Source organism: Phacochoerus africanus, chromosome 6, assembly GCF_016906955.1.
Source record: "Phacochoerus africanus isolate WHEZ1 chromosome 6, ROS_Pafr_v1, whole genome shotgun sequence".
Lineage (NCBI taxonomy): Eukaryota > Metazoa > Chordata > Mammalia > Artiodactyla > Suidae > Phacochoerus > Phacochoerus africanus.
The window spans coordinates 51,909,598-51,926,494 of record NC_062549.1 but is presented as its reverse complement, the minus strand read 5'-3'; the positions used below and the strand labels follow the sequence as shown (position 1 = coordinate 51,926,494).

At 38.4% G+C, this 16,897-nt stretch overlaps 1 protein-coding gene across 1 annotated transcript; it reads left to right on the top strand.

Moving 5' to 3' along the window:
• The first annotated feature begins 790 nt into the window (after positions 1–790).
• On the top strand, positions 791–15,815 carry LOC125128801 (solute carrier family 7 member 13-like). The gene is made up of 4 exons (XM_047782949.1): positions 791–1,575; positions 9,803–9,934; positions 11,916–12,277; positions 15,492–15,815. The coding sequence occupies exons 1-4, from the start codon at positions 909–911 to the stop codon at positions 15,765–15,767; spliced, it is 1,437 nt and encodes a 478-aa protein (XP_047638905.1). The 5' UTR covers positions 791–908; the 3' UTR covers positions 15,768–15,815.
• The last annotated feature ends 1,082 nt before the right edge of the window (positions 15,816–16,897 follow it).

Genomic DNA, 16,897 nt, shown 5'->3' with positions numbered 1-16,897 from the left:
GGTCCTACTATATAGCACATGGAATTACGTTCAATAATCTTTGATAAACCAAAATGGAAAAGAATATAAAAAAGAAATATATATTCTTTTTTATGTGTATCTGAATCACTGCTGTACAACAGACACTAAAATACATTGTAAATCAGCTACACTTCAATTTAAAAAAGAAAAAAATATATACCAAGAATCCAATCACTTCTAGCCTCCAATGCCAATCAACATTCTTGTCCCTGAGCTCGAAATAGTTCTACGTACTTAGAGTGGTCCATGCTCAGCTCCTTTTCATGTGTGAAGCTCTAATGCCAAAACTACAAGTTATGCAAGAAATAATCCAGGCAATCAGCTACTGCATGCTTAGGAACATTCCTGGAGCAGTAATCAGTAAACAGAAACCCTGGCCAAACACTCATTTATCTCCAATTGCCATAAACTCAACTCAGGGTAAAACTTTCCTCAAGGGAAACTGTGGTTGAAACATAATTCACATACCATAGGACTTATCCATTTAAAGAGTACAATTGGATGGGGTTTTGTATATTACATTATTAACTTTTTTAAACCTGTGGTAAAAAAATGCATTTAACACAAAATGTGCAACTTTAACCATTCTCAAGTGTACAATGTTGTGCAACCATCACAGGCATACCTGAACTTTTAAATAATTAACATGTGAAACATTTTAACTCTGGCCTTAAAAGAGTTCACAACATCTTAGCAACAATTCTCAAGTTAATCATTTTTAAAACAAAGTTAAGTGCAGTAATAAAATGCTTATGTAAGGATGATGGCTAAATCAAGAAAGCATATTGCAGGAATCATGAGGGTGTGCATAAGTTAGCAATCCACATGGAATTTTAAAATTATTTTTTCAGGATTTAAAAAAAAAAAAAAACGAAAACGAAAAAGGCATGCAACTCCTGAGGGCAATAGGATTCTTCCGTGGAAACATTTTAATATTTAGTGCCACAATAGGAGCAGGGATCTTTGTGTCTCCTAAAGGGGTGTTAAAGTATTCCTCACTGAATGTAGCCGTCTCCCTGAGTATTTGGGCGGTTTGTGCAGTTCTGACTTTGATCTCCAGTCTCAGTCACGCAGAGCTAGGGACGACCTTCCCTAGAAGCGGAGCCCAGTATTATTTTCTCAAACGGTCTCTTGGGTCGTCTGTGGCTTTCCTCAGTCTTTGGATCAAACTCTTTACTCATCCTTTAAGACTAGCTACTGAATCCTTGTTATTATCTACCTACACAATTCAGCCTTTCTACGCCGGGTGCCCAGCCCCAGAGCTACCGAAGAGATGTCTTGCTTTGGCCATTTTGTGGTCTTTGGGACTTGTAAATACTCGAGGGGTGCGAACGGTGACTTGGTTTCAAACTATCAGTACTTTGGCGAAGATAACTGTCCTTTGCTTCATTTCCCTCACGGGAATTGTGCTGTTAGCGATTGGGGAAAAGGAGAATGTGGCCAGGTTTGAGAACGCTTTGGACGCTGAACTTCCTGACGTCTCACGCATTGCAGAAGCCTTCCTGCAAGGATTGTTTGCATATTCTGGCACGTCAATCCTGATCAGCATAGCAGGTAAATCTCTTTCTCTTTGGAAATACTTTTGTCACATGGCATACTTTTGTCTACAACTCTGTGGAGGAAGATGTATTTGGTTGGGGTCTTTTTGGAGCTGGGGGTGATTGAACTTAATCTGCTCTGCACTACATGCAGGTAGTTTAATCAACATTAAGCCTTGGTAGATAATTATCTATAAAAAAAATACAGAGAATTGAGTGCTTTTCAGGTCATTCCCCTATAACAAGCTTGGGAATTTTATAAAGTTTTCAACAGAAAATTAAGATCACCCTCAGATTTTACTGCATTTTGTTCTAGCAATTTTTCAAGACATTTTGAGTTAAATATCAATTACAAGAGAAATATATTAATAATAGCTATTTGTTAAAAAAATTAAACTGTCACAGATTTTATACATCCTCTACCACAATGGTTAAATTCCACGTCTTAATTCTGATTCCACAATACATCTTGAGAACTTTTTGTTGTTGTTGTTGTTGTCTTTTTAGGGCCGAACCCGGGGCACATGGAAGTTCCCAGCCTACGGCCCAAATTGGAGCTGTAGCTGCTGGCCTGTGCCACAGCCACGGCAACACCAGATCCGAGCCCACACTACAACCACAGCAACGCCAGATCCTAGCTGCGCCTGTGATCTACACCACAGCTCATGACAATGCCATAGCCTTAACCCACCGAGCAAGGCCAGGGATCAAACCCACATCCCCATGGATACTAGCTGGGTTCCTTTCCACTGAGCCACAACAGGAACTCCCTTTCTCCTTTTTTTTTTTTTTATTTGAGAACTTTCTATATTAGTTCTTAGTGACCTAACACATTCTTTGAACTGCTGAATAATAATAATTAGTATGGCTTTACTGCACTTTCACATTAGTAGATAGTTAAAGCACTTCTCATTTTTCATGATTACGAGGACTGGTGTAATGTCCACACTCCCCTGTATATATGCACTTTGTTTCTGAAAGGCAGTGCTTCCCCTCCAATTTCATGGTACCTAAAGAATTTGATAATAGTCGCACAGCTTTCTAGAGTAAACAAAGTAACTAAAGAAAAGATAATTCACTATATTTCTTTCATATTATAAAATTATAACAGTATTAAATATTAAGGACTATATTAAACACTGAAGTTATTGAAAACCTCCAAAATCTTTTCAAAAATTTTAATAATTTTAATAATAATGGAATTTTTCCCCTAGATACAACACTGTTATAGATTTTATGCTTGAAATGTCCTTAATATTTTAGCAAAAATTTTAATGATGTTTTCTTCAAATTCTCCATTCTTTTTTTTTATATATATATTTTGTTTGTTTGTTTGTTTGTTTTGTTGTTTGTCTTTTTGCTATTTCTTGGGCTGCTCCCGCGGCATATGCAGTCTCCCAGGCTAGGGGTCTAATCGGAGCTGTAGTCTGTGACCTACACCACAGCTTACACCACAGCTCACGGCAACGCTAGATCGTTAACCCACTGAGCAAGTGCAGGGACCGAATCTGCAGCCTCATGGTTCCTAGTCGGATTCGTTAACCACTGCGCCACGACGGGAACTCCCAAATTCTCCATTCTTAAATTATTGAAAAATTTTTTATGTTCCCTGGTCAATGAAACACTGCTCACTCATGTAGATTATTAAAAATTTAACAGCTGATATGATTTTTAAGTACTTTAACAATTTCCTTTTTTGTCAACAAATCTAACATTGAAATCTTGCAATAAAATTAATGAATTTTTAAACCAATATCAAGGCTTTTAAAGCAATTAATGAATTTTAAACCAATAATAAGGCTTTAATTTTCCTAGCACAAATTAATTATGGCAGCAGTTACCTCGAAGTTAACTTGGGCATTAAAAATGCACAGGAAGTGAAAATATTGGATATACATGGAGGCAGGGTTTCACAGGTCACTGCTTTGGGAATTGCAACCCCCAGGGGGCCACCTGGTCTCCTCACTTCCCCAGACTTGTTGTGTTATGAACCATGATCCTTGGATACCTGAATCTGATTTCCTCCAGCAGCTCCCCAGGGCCTTCTTCTACATGGGCAGCAGTAGGTTCTGCAAAAATAAGTGGCCAGATGTTGGTGCCCCACCTCCGCTAAAGTAAAGCATCACACTAGAGTAAGCACATCATTACCTGAAGATGGTCCTAGTAGCCATCATTACCTGAAGATGGTAGCTCTCGACCCAATTCTGTTTGGAGTACTCATCTCATTCTCCGTCTACTCCTTGGTTTGATTTGTTATCAAACAAGTTAAACCTTAAAAAAAAAGGATGAGAAATCCAGTAATTGAAACTGATAGCAAAATGTGAGTAACTTCAGGTCAGTCTGGTTGTGTTTGAAAAGGCTAGTGAAATTTTCTGAATCTGCAGATTATTAGCGCTTAGGAGGTCTAATGAGAGGAGGAGACCTTAGGAGGTCTATTAGCCAGTTACATCTTGTGGCTAATCAAATGAGGTGGCTCTCAGAACCAACACTTCATTAACTTTCCAGATTTAAAGATCTGGCTTCTTGCATGTCAAAAGGGGGTGATCCTGGCCGGAAAGAACTTTCACCCTCAAGTTTGGTCCTCAGAGTTTCTGATTTGTCATATTCCTGACCAACGGTAAACAGAATAGACAGCTTGTGTCTACACTTTTATGCCAGGGTTCCTAAAAGGACACACTGAATCTCAGGCACCACTATACATCATTTATATTCACCTCTGAAATAAGGAATTATAGTAGGTCTCCAAGCTATCAGTACATTCATCTCAGTAGCAGATCTGACAACATTTAAAGGAATCACTAGTGAAATAGAGAACTGCTAGGACTCAAGTTCTTTATACTTAATTACGAAAAGACAAAAGCCCTCTGCTTCCATAACATGACTTGTGTGACTTTTGCAAGGAACCATCAGACAATATTCCATGATATGCTGTTTAGAAAAGCAGGATCATTTGAAGCACATTAATATTGGGAGCAATTTAAAGAGACCCTCAGATTTCATAATCTGCCCAGAATTCCTATTGTTAGTGAAGTGCGTTTAGGAGAATAAGTAGGTAGATACGGTATTGGCTGACTGAGGAATCTGCATTAATTATGGCCCAACCAGCTTAGATTTGCATCCACTCTTCAGCAAAAACCCTAAAAGGAGACTTAAAAAGCCAATTCCCCAGCTCTGTGTACAAGGTTACCTAAAACAAGTGGTCTCCTCTGGCCTAAGCAACCCCCTGATTTGCTTCCCATTAGAAGAACTTTTCAAAGTCAGAATACACATGAATACTTAGGAACTCTCCTCCTCATACATAGCATGTTGCAATGTACAGAAGTCCGCATTTATCCATGGGGACTACATTCCAAGACCCTCAGTGGATGCCTGAAACTGTGGTTAGGACTGAATCCTATATATACCATGGTTTTTAAATTTTTAATTGGGATATAGTTGATTTACAGTGTTGTATTAGCTTCAGATTTATAGCAAAGTGAATTAGTTATGCATATTTCTGTTCTTTATTTCCTGTAGAGATTATTAAAGAATTGAGTAGACCTCCCGGTGCTATACAGTAGTTCCTTATTAGTTATCTATTTTGTATATAGTATTGTGTATACTATGTTCTTTTCTGTACTAAGGGTTAGGCCAGTAGTATACATACCATGGATACTACATAAAAGAACAGTTCTCATCCTAGGCAAGACAAACAGGATGGCATAAGATTTCATCACACTACTCAGAACAGCGTGCAATTTTAAATTTATGAATTGCTTATTTCCAGAATGTGCCATTTAATCTTTTCAGACCATGGTTAACCACAGGTAACTGAAACCATGGAAACTGAAACTGCGGATGTAAAATGGGAGGCACTATATGTCAGTTTCATGGGGAAAGGGGGGGTTTTGTAAGGACTGGTGAGCCTGAAGCACCCATTCTCCTAATTAAGTTGCTGAAAGATGTAAATCTATGGCAGCTCTCACTCACCCTTACAAAATCCACCTTAGTCCTGCAGAAACTAAAGTTGGGCACACATTAAAAAAAAAAAAAATAGTATCATCAGACAAAGCTTTCCCCTCCCTTTATGGGGAAAGGAGGAGAGTCTAAGCGGGCAGGACTCCCATGTAATTTCTGTGGTTGGAGATCAGAGGCCCTGGTCTTAGTTTGCACTGAAAACAGGAATATGGCAGGACACACAAGCTAAAGAGTCTACCACTTTCCTGGACACACTTAAAATTCGATAATACTCCCTGGCTCTAAGGATTTGACCAAAGCTTGGACCTGTTAGGGAGGATTAGGAATTTTTCACACAGAAAACAACCACATTGAACCAAGAGACAATATTCTCAAAGACCTCTTTATAAAGGATGCTGTTTATTTGAACAGTGGTGGGAAAGGCTAGGATGAGGAAGAAAGCATTAAGTTGACATGTTAAATTTTTTTTTCTTTTACTCTTCCCTTCTAAGAGAAAAAAAAAAATCTATTAGAAGTGAGTTTTATGACTTTCCAAAGTTGGAGTTTAAATTATCAGTCAAGGGAGTTCCCATTGTGGCTCAGTGGAAATGAACCTGACTAGGATCCATGAGGATGTGTGTTTAATCCCTGGCCTCTCTCAGTAGGTTAAGGATTCGGGATCGCCATGCTCTATGGTGTAGGTCGAAGATGCAGCTCAGCTCTGGCGTTGCTGTGGCTGTGGCTATGCCGGCAGCTGTAGCTCTAATTCGACCCCCTATTGTGGGAACTTCGATATGCTGCACCTGTGGTCCTAAAAAAGAAAAAAAAAAGTATATATAGGTATATGTCAAATACATTGTGGTATCAACTCAGAATCGTAGATTTTCACAAACCATTAAATTTAACTTATAAATAATGATATACACATAGAAAACTAAAAGTTGTATATGAAATTCACTTGTTCTTTAATAAGTGAAATTTACTTATTCTTTAATAAGCTGATTAATAAATTGAACATTAAATTTCACTAATGTATAAAACCTCATTCACAATTTATGTCTTTTAGATCCTTTTAATTGCACATTAAAATGTATTTAACTTTTAAACACTGAAAATATTTGACTTTCATAACTTTCTCATCACTTATATTCTGTAACTCTAAAATTTTAAGTGTTAAATATGATGACTTTAAGTTCTCTTAAAGACCTCAAATATTGTTAATAAATACTGGCAACTTAAAATCACACATTGGAAAATTCATTTACATTTCAAATTTAAATCAAAAAGGCTGTTCTTTCAGATTATCCCATATGCCAGGTTCTCATAAAAATTAGACACTTTAGACGTTCTTGCTGTGACATAGTGTGTTAAAGAGCTTCAATCCCTGGCCCAGCACAGTGGGTTAAGGATCCAGTGTGGTGTAGGTTGCAGCTGTGGTGTAGGTTGTAGCTGGTGCTTGGGTTAGATCCCTAGATCACAGATGCAGCTCGGATCTGGCATTGGTGTGGCCCTGACATCAGCCAGTGATTACAACTCTGATTGGACCCCTAGCCTGGGAACCTCCATATGCCACGGGTGTGGCCCTAAAAAGACTTAAATAAAAGGAATGGGCTTCCGTAGTCTTTTTTTTTTTTTTTTTTTTTTAGGGCTGTTCCCTCGGCATGTGGAGGTTCCTAGACTAGGAGTCCAATTGGAGCTATAACTACCGGCCTTTACCACAGCCACAGCAACACTGGATCCAAGCTATGTCTGCAACCTACACCACAGCTCACGGCAATGCTGGATCCTTAACCCACTGAGCAAGGCCAGGGATCAAACCTTCGTCCTCATGGATTCCTGCTGAATTCTCTAACCACTGAGCCACAACAGGAACTCCAAGGCTTCTGTCCTCTTTATCAGTGGCTGTGGGCTGCCTCTGAGGGGAGAATGTAAACTTCTTGAATTTTCTCAGCAAGGCAGTTTCCTCCCTTCCTGCCAATCTACTCAAGGACCCAAGGCAATTCCTAGGAGAAGGGTTCAGCTGTGGGGAACTAGCAGCCATTACTCACAGAAGCTGGAGGATTGGAGAATGCACTAGTCAAGGGGATCTGGGTGAGACTCGCTTTCCAAAGTTGCAGACTCACTTACTCATACCGGGGATCACGGTCAGCATCTCAGGTGAATGAAGTTGCTGAATGGAAGATCCCGACTCACACCGTTCCTCACACTTCGCAGATTCAAGTCAGGATGTGTGATCGAAGTACTTCATGCTTCCAGTCACACATGCACATGCTGGTTCCGTCGCACCATTGCTATGGTAGTAGGGGACCCAGAGACCTCACAATTCAACTGATATTGATTTTATATCTACACCTCCTGATTTCTTTCCAGTTAGAATTCGGGTTGACAGATTGCCTTGCTTCCACATGGCTTATAACAAATTTCCTTCACCTCTTGAGTAGAGTCAAACAATCTCTTGACTGCCCGATTGGATGCTAAATTGTTTTCATCTTGTTATTTTATTCATGTCCCTTAAGATCCTGAATTCCATTCACACTTTTCTTATTTGTCATGACCCTGTAGTCATTTCAATACAGTAAATTTGCCTAGGTAAGAAGTTTGCTTGGAAGGGTAAGGATGAGAAAGGAACTTCCTCAGAGCTCAATTTCTTGGGGGAAAGACGAGATGAGAGAACCACTATTTAACCTGAAAAAATAGAGAGAAATTACATATCTTGGTGTGGGGGATGAAGACATATGATACATACCAGTCTTTTTTTTTTTTTTCTTAACAATTGTATATTTTTTATTTGTCCAAATCTGTGAGCTGGAAGTATTGTTGCCAGCTACAAAGCCTGTTTCCCAAGGTCCGACTAGCTAGTCAGGGTCAGAGCCAGGTTCGAGCCCCAGATCCTTTAGCTCCTAAAGTTCATGCTCTTAACCACTCCCCTGAACTTCCTTTTTAAGAAGAGCAGTATGGGAGTTACCATTGTGGCTCAGTGGATTAAGGATCCGATGTCTCCATGAGGATGGCCCTGCTCAGTGGGTTAAGGATCCCACTTTGCCACAAGCTGTGGCATAAGTCTCAGATAGAACTCTGATCCTGCATTGCTGTGGCTGTGGTGTAGGCCTGCAGCTGCAGCTCTGATTCAACCCCTGACCTAGGAACTTCCATATGCTACAGGTGCAGCAGCTAAAAAAAAAAAAAAAAAAAAAAAAAAAGAAGAAGAAGAAAAGAAAAAAAAGCAGTATGATGCTTAGTAATTTTGAGATAATATGTCAATTTTCAGAATTAAGGCCCCTGCAATTGACAGAAAATAACCAAAACACTCACTCTTGGTTTCAAAATGTTATTACGCATCAGAGCTTAAAACTTTTCCCAACTGAGGACTTCTGTCCACCTTCTCTCTGGACTTATGAATGAAGGAAAGAGAGGGTGAGAGTAAGTATCAAAAAGGACTCTGTACCTTCTGTCCAAGAAATCCATCACCTCCAGGTCCAGGAGATCTAGCTACACCCAGACTATAGAGTGCAGTGGTTACTGTCTAGTGTCTAACCAAATGTGGTTAATATCCTGACCTCACCACTTATTTGCTATATGACCTTGGAGAAATCTCTTAAATTCTGAGTCCCTGCAGTTTCATCTGTATTTGAAATGCAGGCAAAGTGCAATCTGTTCTTAGGGCTATCGTAGGTATTCAATACCATGCAGTGGGAAAGGCTCTGTGACAGAGCAAGACATAGATCTGCTCACAAAAGGTAGGCGGAGCCTGTTTTTCTTTTGCAGCAACGCTGCCTTGGTGTCCAAGGCTCCCCACTGAGATCTTCATATAACTCCCTCCATCGCTTCCTTTCAGTCTTCCCTCACATGTCATTTCTCTCTCATCTGATTTAATGCAAACTTTCTGCCCCATTCTGCTCTCATCTCTGCTTCATTTCTCTTTTTTTAATTGAGATACAGTTAATTTAGGTTATGTAAGTTTCAGGTGTACGATATAGTGATTCACGGTTTTTAAAAGTTATACTCCATTTAGTTACAAAATATCAGCTCTATTCCCTGTTCTGTGAAATATATCCTTGTAGCTTATCATTTTACACATAGCAGTTTGTATCAAATAGTCTTTCCCATCACTGTAAGCCTATAATCACAAAATGGTTGGAATAATTGGATTTTTTTATGAGGTGATGAGAAATTCAGGCTTTCAGGCAAAGTTTGCCCTGGACCAACGTCAAATCAGTCAAGCCAATGACTCCTTTTTGTTACAAAGAGGTCTTCAAAAGTCTCGTCATCATTTGCCCTTTTCTGATAGTTTGTTTTGTATTTTTTAGGAGAGATTAAAAATCCTGGTGAGAATATTCCCAAATCTCTGATTACTGTCCTTCCCATGGTGGCTGTGATTTATTTACTGGTTAATGTATCGTACCTGGCCGTTTTGACCCCCAAGGAGATCATCTCTGCAGGTATGAATGTTTCTGGACAAAGAGGATATAGTCACTACTATCTACTCTGAATAATATTGGGGACTTTATACTGTTGATTTGTTTGACATTCCCATAGGAGTATAAACATGATATGTTCCTGCTTTGGCTTTCATAAGGAAAGAAAAATAATCAGCCTAAACAATCTATAAAAAAATGAACAGATGCTAAGACTAAGGTCGAAAGGTAGAAGAATGTGATACAGCAAGAACTAGAAAAGGAAAGAAGAGGAAGGGTGGGAGAGAGATATGGAAAAGAAAGAGGAAAAAGATAAGGAGAAAACAGGAGCAAACAAGGCAACAAGGAAATACTTTGTTAGAAGATGTCCCAGATACCTACCCTCAAAATTTTGGTTTGGAACAGGCAGTACCATCTTCATTTTTCAGATGAGGAAACTGTAGCACAGGGAAGTTAAGTAATGAACAGAGTTAGTTAAGATTTAAAAATAGGTATTAGTCATGCTCTTCTCATGATAAAAGATTGCTTCATATCCAGGTTATTGCTAGAAATGGATATAAATGTGGACAGCAATTTGCAGGATCTAACCTTCAAAAATATATTTTTTCCAGAGTTCCTGTTGTGGCTCAGCAGGTTACAAACCCAACTGGTATCCGTGATGATGTGGGTTCAATCCCTGTCCTCACTCAATGGGTTAAGGATCCAGCAATGCCCTGAGCTGTGGTATATGTTGCAGATGAGGCTCAGATCCTGTGTTGCCATGGCTGTGGCAGAGACTGACAGCTACATATCAAATTTGACCCCTAGCCTGTGAGAACTTCCACATGCCACAGATGCGGGCCTAAAAAGAAAAAAAAAATCGATAACTTTGGAGAAATTCTGAGGCACATTTTACACTCATAACATAATTTCTTATGCTTCTAGTGTCAGTTATTTGTCTAAGTTAAGCAAATAACATCTCCCACCGAAAATTTTTTGTTTTTATTATTATTTAATCAGAGTATTCGTGACTATCATTGCTTGTTGTTGCCTTACAAGCTTCCCCCAAATTTACTAGCTTATAACAACCATTATTTAGTTCACAATTCTGCAAGTTAGCAATTGAGGCTGGGTTCAGCAGAGCAGTTCTTCTGTCCCTGATGGTAGTTCTCTACTAGAGTCTTTCATGTGTCTGCAGTGCCCTGCAATTTGGGTTAGCAGCTTTACTGAGGTGGACCATGCTCTCCCATATCTTTGGGCTCTAGCTGGTAGGTTCTTTTGTCTTCTTTGAGAAGCAAATGCAGTGTATAAAGTTTTTGTTTTTTTTTTTTTAAGGAAAATGTTAGTGTTAGGGAAAACAGGAAGGAAAGTAGGTAAAGCTGAGAGAGGGGATCAAAATGCAAAATCCAAAGTGAAGAAGAAACAGAGGGAAACATGGGTAAAAACATCCTATACTGTCAGGCAGTATGAGGAAGATTTGGCATGTCTACTGGGGAGCCCCTTGTCCAAAGTGGGCCCTCAAATAAACTTGTGTTTTTTGGTATTTCTGCTTTGCAAACTCATTAGGAGGCAAGGCTTCGGCAGGAAATGCCACAAGGGATGTCATAGTGTGGTAGCTGTTCCCTGCATTTGGAAGTCTATGAACTACATTTTCATGGCTTGTCTTTATCCTCTGATAGACTAGGTTGATCTTCTGTTTTGTCTTTTAAAAATTTTATTGAAGATCTTGTTCATATGCTAGCTGGGCCATGTTCACAGAGAGCAAGCAGAAGTCTGTGATGCTTCTCAGGATGTAGGCTCTTCCCTGGCAAACCTCCCTCCTCCCTCCCAGTGCATCCTACTGGCCAAAACAGACCACAAGACCAGACCATATTCAACAATGAGTAAAGAGACTTCCTTTCTTGGAAGGAGCTACAAAGTCATATTCCTAAGGGTATGAATGCAGGAGGAAGTGAGGAATTATTGCCATATTATCAATCAAGCAAAAGTGACTAACTTTTTCAAAATTTTTCTGAAATTTTCATAGATGCTGTCGCTGTTACCTGGACGGACAAAATAATCCCTTCCATGCAATGGGTCATTTCTTTTGGGATTTCAACCTCAATATTTAGCAACATGTGTTGTACAGTGCTTTCAGCATCAAGGATGATCTACACAGCAAGCCAAGAAGGACAACTGCCTTCAATATTCTCTATGCTCAATAACCACTCCTGTCCAAGCATGGCTGTAGGCCAGATAATCATTTTAACTTCTATTGTTATTATAACATCAGATTTAATCAACTTAATAAGATATTCAGTATTAGCAATATGGTTTTTAAGAGGGCTACATATGATAGGTTTACTTAAACTAAGGTACCAGGAACCCAGTCTGCCTAGACCTTATAAGGTAAATCAAGATTAAAATGTTAATATTAAATTTCTACTCTCTTTCTAGGAATATAATTTTTTACTCTATCTGGGATGCTTTTAACTAAACATGAGTCACATTTATGAAACATAAAAGTCTGAACCAGACCTCCATTTTCCAGCTTACTGGCGTGTAATTGGCTGTATGGGCTGCATTTGGTTTGATTTCTATAGAATAAAAAAATCAAATGTTATCCATCTTGTCATGTTTCAAGAGCTAGGCTATAACACTTTTGAGGAGAGAATACTGGCCCTGCTCAAAAGCCACAACCCAATATAGATGATATGGCATTCTCTTCTTGCTTACATTCTTGATAGTGTCTTCATTTTATACAATAAGACATTAATCTGAGCTCAGTTTAGGTGATTATAAAAATTTTGAATGGGGTTCCTGCTGTGGTTCAGCAGCTCAGGTTGCTGCAGAGGTGTAGGTTCAATCCCAGGCCCTGCACAGTGGGTTAAAGGATCCAGAGTTGCTGCAGGTATAGCATAGGTTACAGATTTAGTCAGATTCAGTTCCTGGCTCAGGAACTTTCATATTGTCAGGCACAGCCATTTAAAAAAAAAAAATGATCCTGAACATAACTAGCAAGACAGAATCACCATCCTCTAGGTAAAAATGTCAGCAGGACTACTGTAGGTCCCGAGTGTCTTTGTGCAAAATAGAATAAAGCACCCCTACCCTAGGGCAGACACAGAGCCTGGTGACCAGAGAACAAGCTGATATCAGTCACCTTTTGCCCTCTCAGATGGGCATGTTTATGTAAATAGTGAACTGCCTAAGCAATCATATTCAAAAGAAATAAAATCAGACTCTCATTTGAAAAAACCATTCTGAAAATAATATAGAAAGTGAATTAGAAAGGCACGAACAGATTCAGGTCAAACAACTGGCATAAATTCTCTTAGTTACCCTATTTAACTCAAAAAAATTCCAGAGCTCAGAGACTAATTTACCCTAGCTAAAAGAATCAGGGCTGGGATTTAAACCACACATTCTCATTCCAGAGACCAAATTTTTGTTATATATTACTGAAAAGATAGTGATGAAATTTGTATTTGGTAAAGGGCCCACTGAGGATATTTTCTCTGTTAGTAGCATCAGGAATACTTGTACCTCTCCTAAACAACTGTTTTTCTTATGTCTTATGGTGGCGGGCTTTCAGAATCTATGTTGGGCTTTGAGCATGCATCTGGTGAAGCAAATTTATTCTTTATCCATATTTCTTTATTTCCTTCATTTCTCTTTCTGTTTTTATTTAATTTGTCTTGGTATAAAAAAAGCTATTCCTTGCTATCACATAAATCCTAAAAGGTTCCAAACAGTTTTTGTTTTATTCTTTAATCGTGTTATAAATACGATCCAGTGGCCCAAATAAAGAAGATACTTCCTGGTTTTAGTGATTGTGTGGAAAATAAAGTGAGAGTTCCATATTTCAAGCCAGTGACCATAAAACCACTTGAATGTGCTCGTTAAAATCTGAATTCCCAGACTCACCCCATGGGATCTAGTTTAGTAGGTCTTAGTTGGGCCCAAGGGATCCAGATATTTATCAATAATTTTTGGGATTCTTCTGCAGAGAGGTCCATTGGACATATTTTAAGAAACCCTATCATAGACAGTTTTGACTTTCTTCCCCCAAAAATGGTTCCCTCTTGGTCATATCCCATGTTGAAAAAATTGAACAATGATATCTTGGATTTCAGTCATCCATTTATTATACAAATATTCAATGTCCACCTGCTACGTTTCAGGCATTCTACTAGGCAGTTCAGAGAAATAAAGACAAATCTTGTCAAGAATCTTAGATTAGAAGAGTAAGAGATATTCAAAATCATTGTCATAAAGTTAAGAAATCCTGTTTTGTTGAGCACATTCTACTGAAGCAAATTGTATGCAATTCTGACAAGGCTTTTAAAAGACTAGCATTAGATAAAACCCTCATTTTGCAAATGAGTCCAGAAGAACCCTTTTTTTCAACACTCCAACTTTATATTTAACAATAGCAACACACAAAACACATGTATTTCAGGAATATTTTATTAAAAACCTCTGAACACATTTATCACCAAGCACTTGCTGGCCCACTATGGGCTTCCTTCTCTTGTGCAGAACCCTGAGAGTTTCACTGTGCAACAGGGACAACCCTGGGCACTGGTGCCGGGGATCCCCATGGGTTGGGCACTTGGGGAGCAACCTTCTGGCTCCTCTCTACTAGTGGATCTGAAGACCAGATTAATGAGGTAGACCAAAGTTATACTCTAAACAGTGGCACCCTAAGCTCCCTGGAGAAGAAACCTCTTTATCTGTCCCAAATACCTCTGTATGGCTAAAAAGACGCTACCATACAGAAATTTGGTGACTATTTCTTGAAGGAATGAGTGATTAAAATAGCAGAGTTTGCATTTCAAATCAGACTTTTCCAAATCCAGTGTTTCTGCTGTTTCTATTACATGATTGTGCTGCCCTAAGAAAGATTGGTACATGCCCCATTATAGGAGTTCCCGTCATGGTGCAGTGGAAACAAATCCTACTAGGAACCATGAGGTTGCGTGTTCGATCCCTGCCTTGCTCAGTGGGTTAAGGATCCGGCGTTGCTGTGAGCTGTGGTGTTGGTCATAGACACGGCTTGAATCCCACATTGTTGTGGCTGTGGTGTAGGCCAGCAGCTGTAGCTCTGATTTGACCACTAGCCTGGGAAACTTCGCCTGCCACCAGTGCAGCCCTAAAAAGAAAAAAAAAATTACAGTTATGACATGACTGAGTTTTCAAATTCCCAAAAATAAGAATGCTTCAATAATTCATGCTAGAATGACATCATTAATTTCTGATTTATGAAAATGATGTTAAATGTATCTTTTCTCCTATGCCTAAAAATGAAGCACTAATTTGAGTCAATAAATGGCATTATCCAATGACTAGAGTAGGCATTCATGAAAACAATAGAATGAATAAAATTAAATAAATACAATTCCGCTTTTTTACAGTCATTCAGTCTGCCATTGATTTACTTTCTGTAATGTAATAGTGACACTGTCTCTCTAAATATATTTGAAAATATATCTGTAGTTTTCCCCCTAAAGTTTGGGAACGTCTTTCCAAAAGAAAGCGAATGTTTTTATGTATTTATAGAAGCTTTTGAGGACAACATCATCATTAGTCTTAACCTGTTTTGTTTTTTTTTTAATTTCAGGTGCCTTTGCCATTTGTCTTTGGAAGCATAGCTATATCTTTGTTTCTGACTTTGACACCATTGATTCGGGCTCCTAAATTAGAGCATATCTATGGGCTTGTCTTTATATGCAGTGGACTTCTGTGTTACTGGATTCATATTCACCTTAATCAACATTCTGTCTGTTTTTTCAAAATCACTTGTTCTTTACAATTACTGTTTAATGTTTCACCACCTGAAGACCATGATGAAGGTATTTCAACAAGCAAAAAAGACCTTAAATCTTTTTGTAAATAAGAAACTTTAAAATGTAAAATGTAGAGTTCCCATTGCGGCTCAGCAGACTAAGAACCTGACGTCCCCATGATGATGCAGGTTCGATCCTTGGCCTCACTCAGTGGGTTAATTATCCGGTGTTATAGCAAGCTATAGTATAAGTCACAGACGCAGCTCTGACCAGTGTTACTGTGACTGTGGTGTAGGCCTCAGCTGAAGCTCCAAGTCAATCCCTAGCCTGGGAACTTCCATATGCCCAGGTATGGCCATAAAAAGAAAAGAAATAAATTTTTAATATAAAATGTTTAATGAATGTATACATTCTTAAAGTTATCTTTGCTTTAAAATATACATTCATAAGTACAAAACCTCCCCCTTCTGCCCAATCTCCGGCTACACATATTAAAGCCATGCCCTCCCAGCTGCATATTCAAACTCTTTACAATTCAGATTATTTTCCATGTAATTGAAGCCTTAGATCCCTAGTACATAACGTTTCTCACTATTTTCTTCCTTGTCAGAAATTTTAAATGCATGCACAGACACACACCCACCCCACAAAATTTAAAGGGCATAATTTGTCATAATCACTTTATTACTGCCACTTCTATGTGTAAAAAATACAATGTTGTACACCATTATACCAAAACTACTATAATGTTGTCTATCAATGAAATAAACAGGTAAACAAAAAGCCAAAAACTCAGTGCCAGGAAAGTAAGTTCGTAGGTGAAAAGTGTTTAGTGTATAACAGATACTTAATATTTATTGAATGAATGAACATAAGATGCGTCTGCAAAATAAAACAAAATATTGTAAATCTGAAATTTATATTAATAAATACTGTGCATTACTTCCTATTCATTGATCTAAACTCTTTACAGTGATACCAATTAAAAGAATATATTTTACTTTCAAGCCTCTGTGTTTACTTTTATAAAGTGCGATGTGCTAAATCATGGCCCTCAAAAATATGTCCAGGTAAATTAGTTTCATATCTGGCAAAGGAAGTTTATCAAACCATTTTCTAAATTCTGTGGGACCCTAAACCAATAAATACATCAGGTAGCATTTAAAGAGAAGAAAAGAACATAAAGACAATGAAGTTTCTAAAATCCAATAATACTTAATTGATAATGACTTTATCGTAT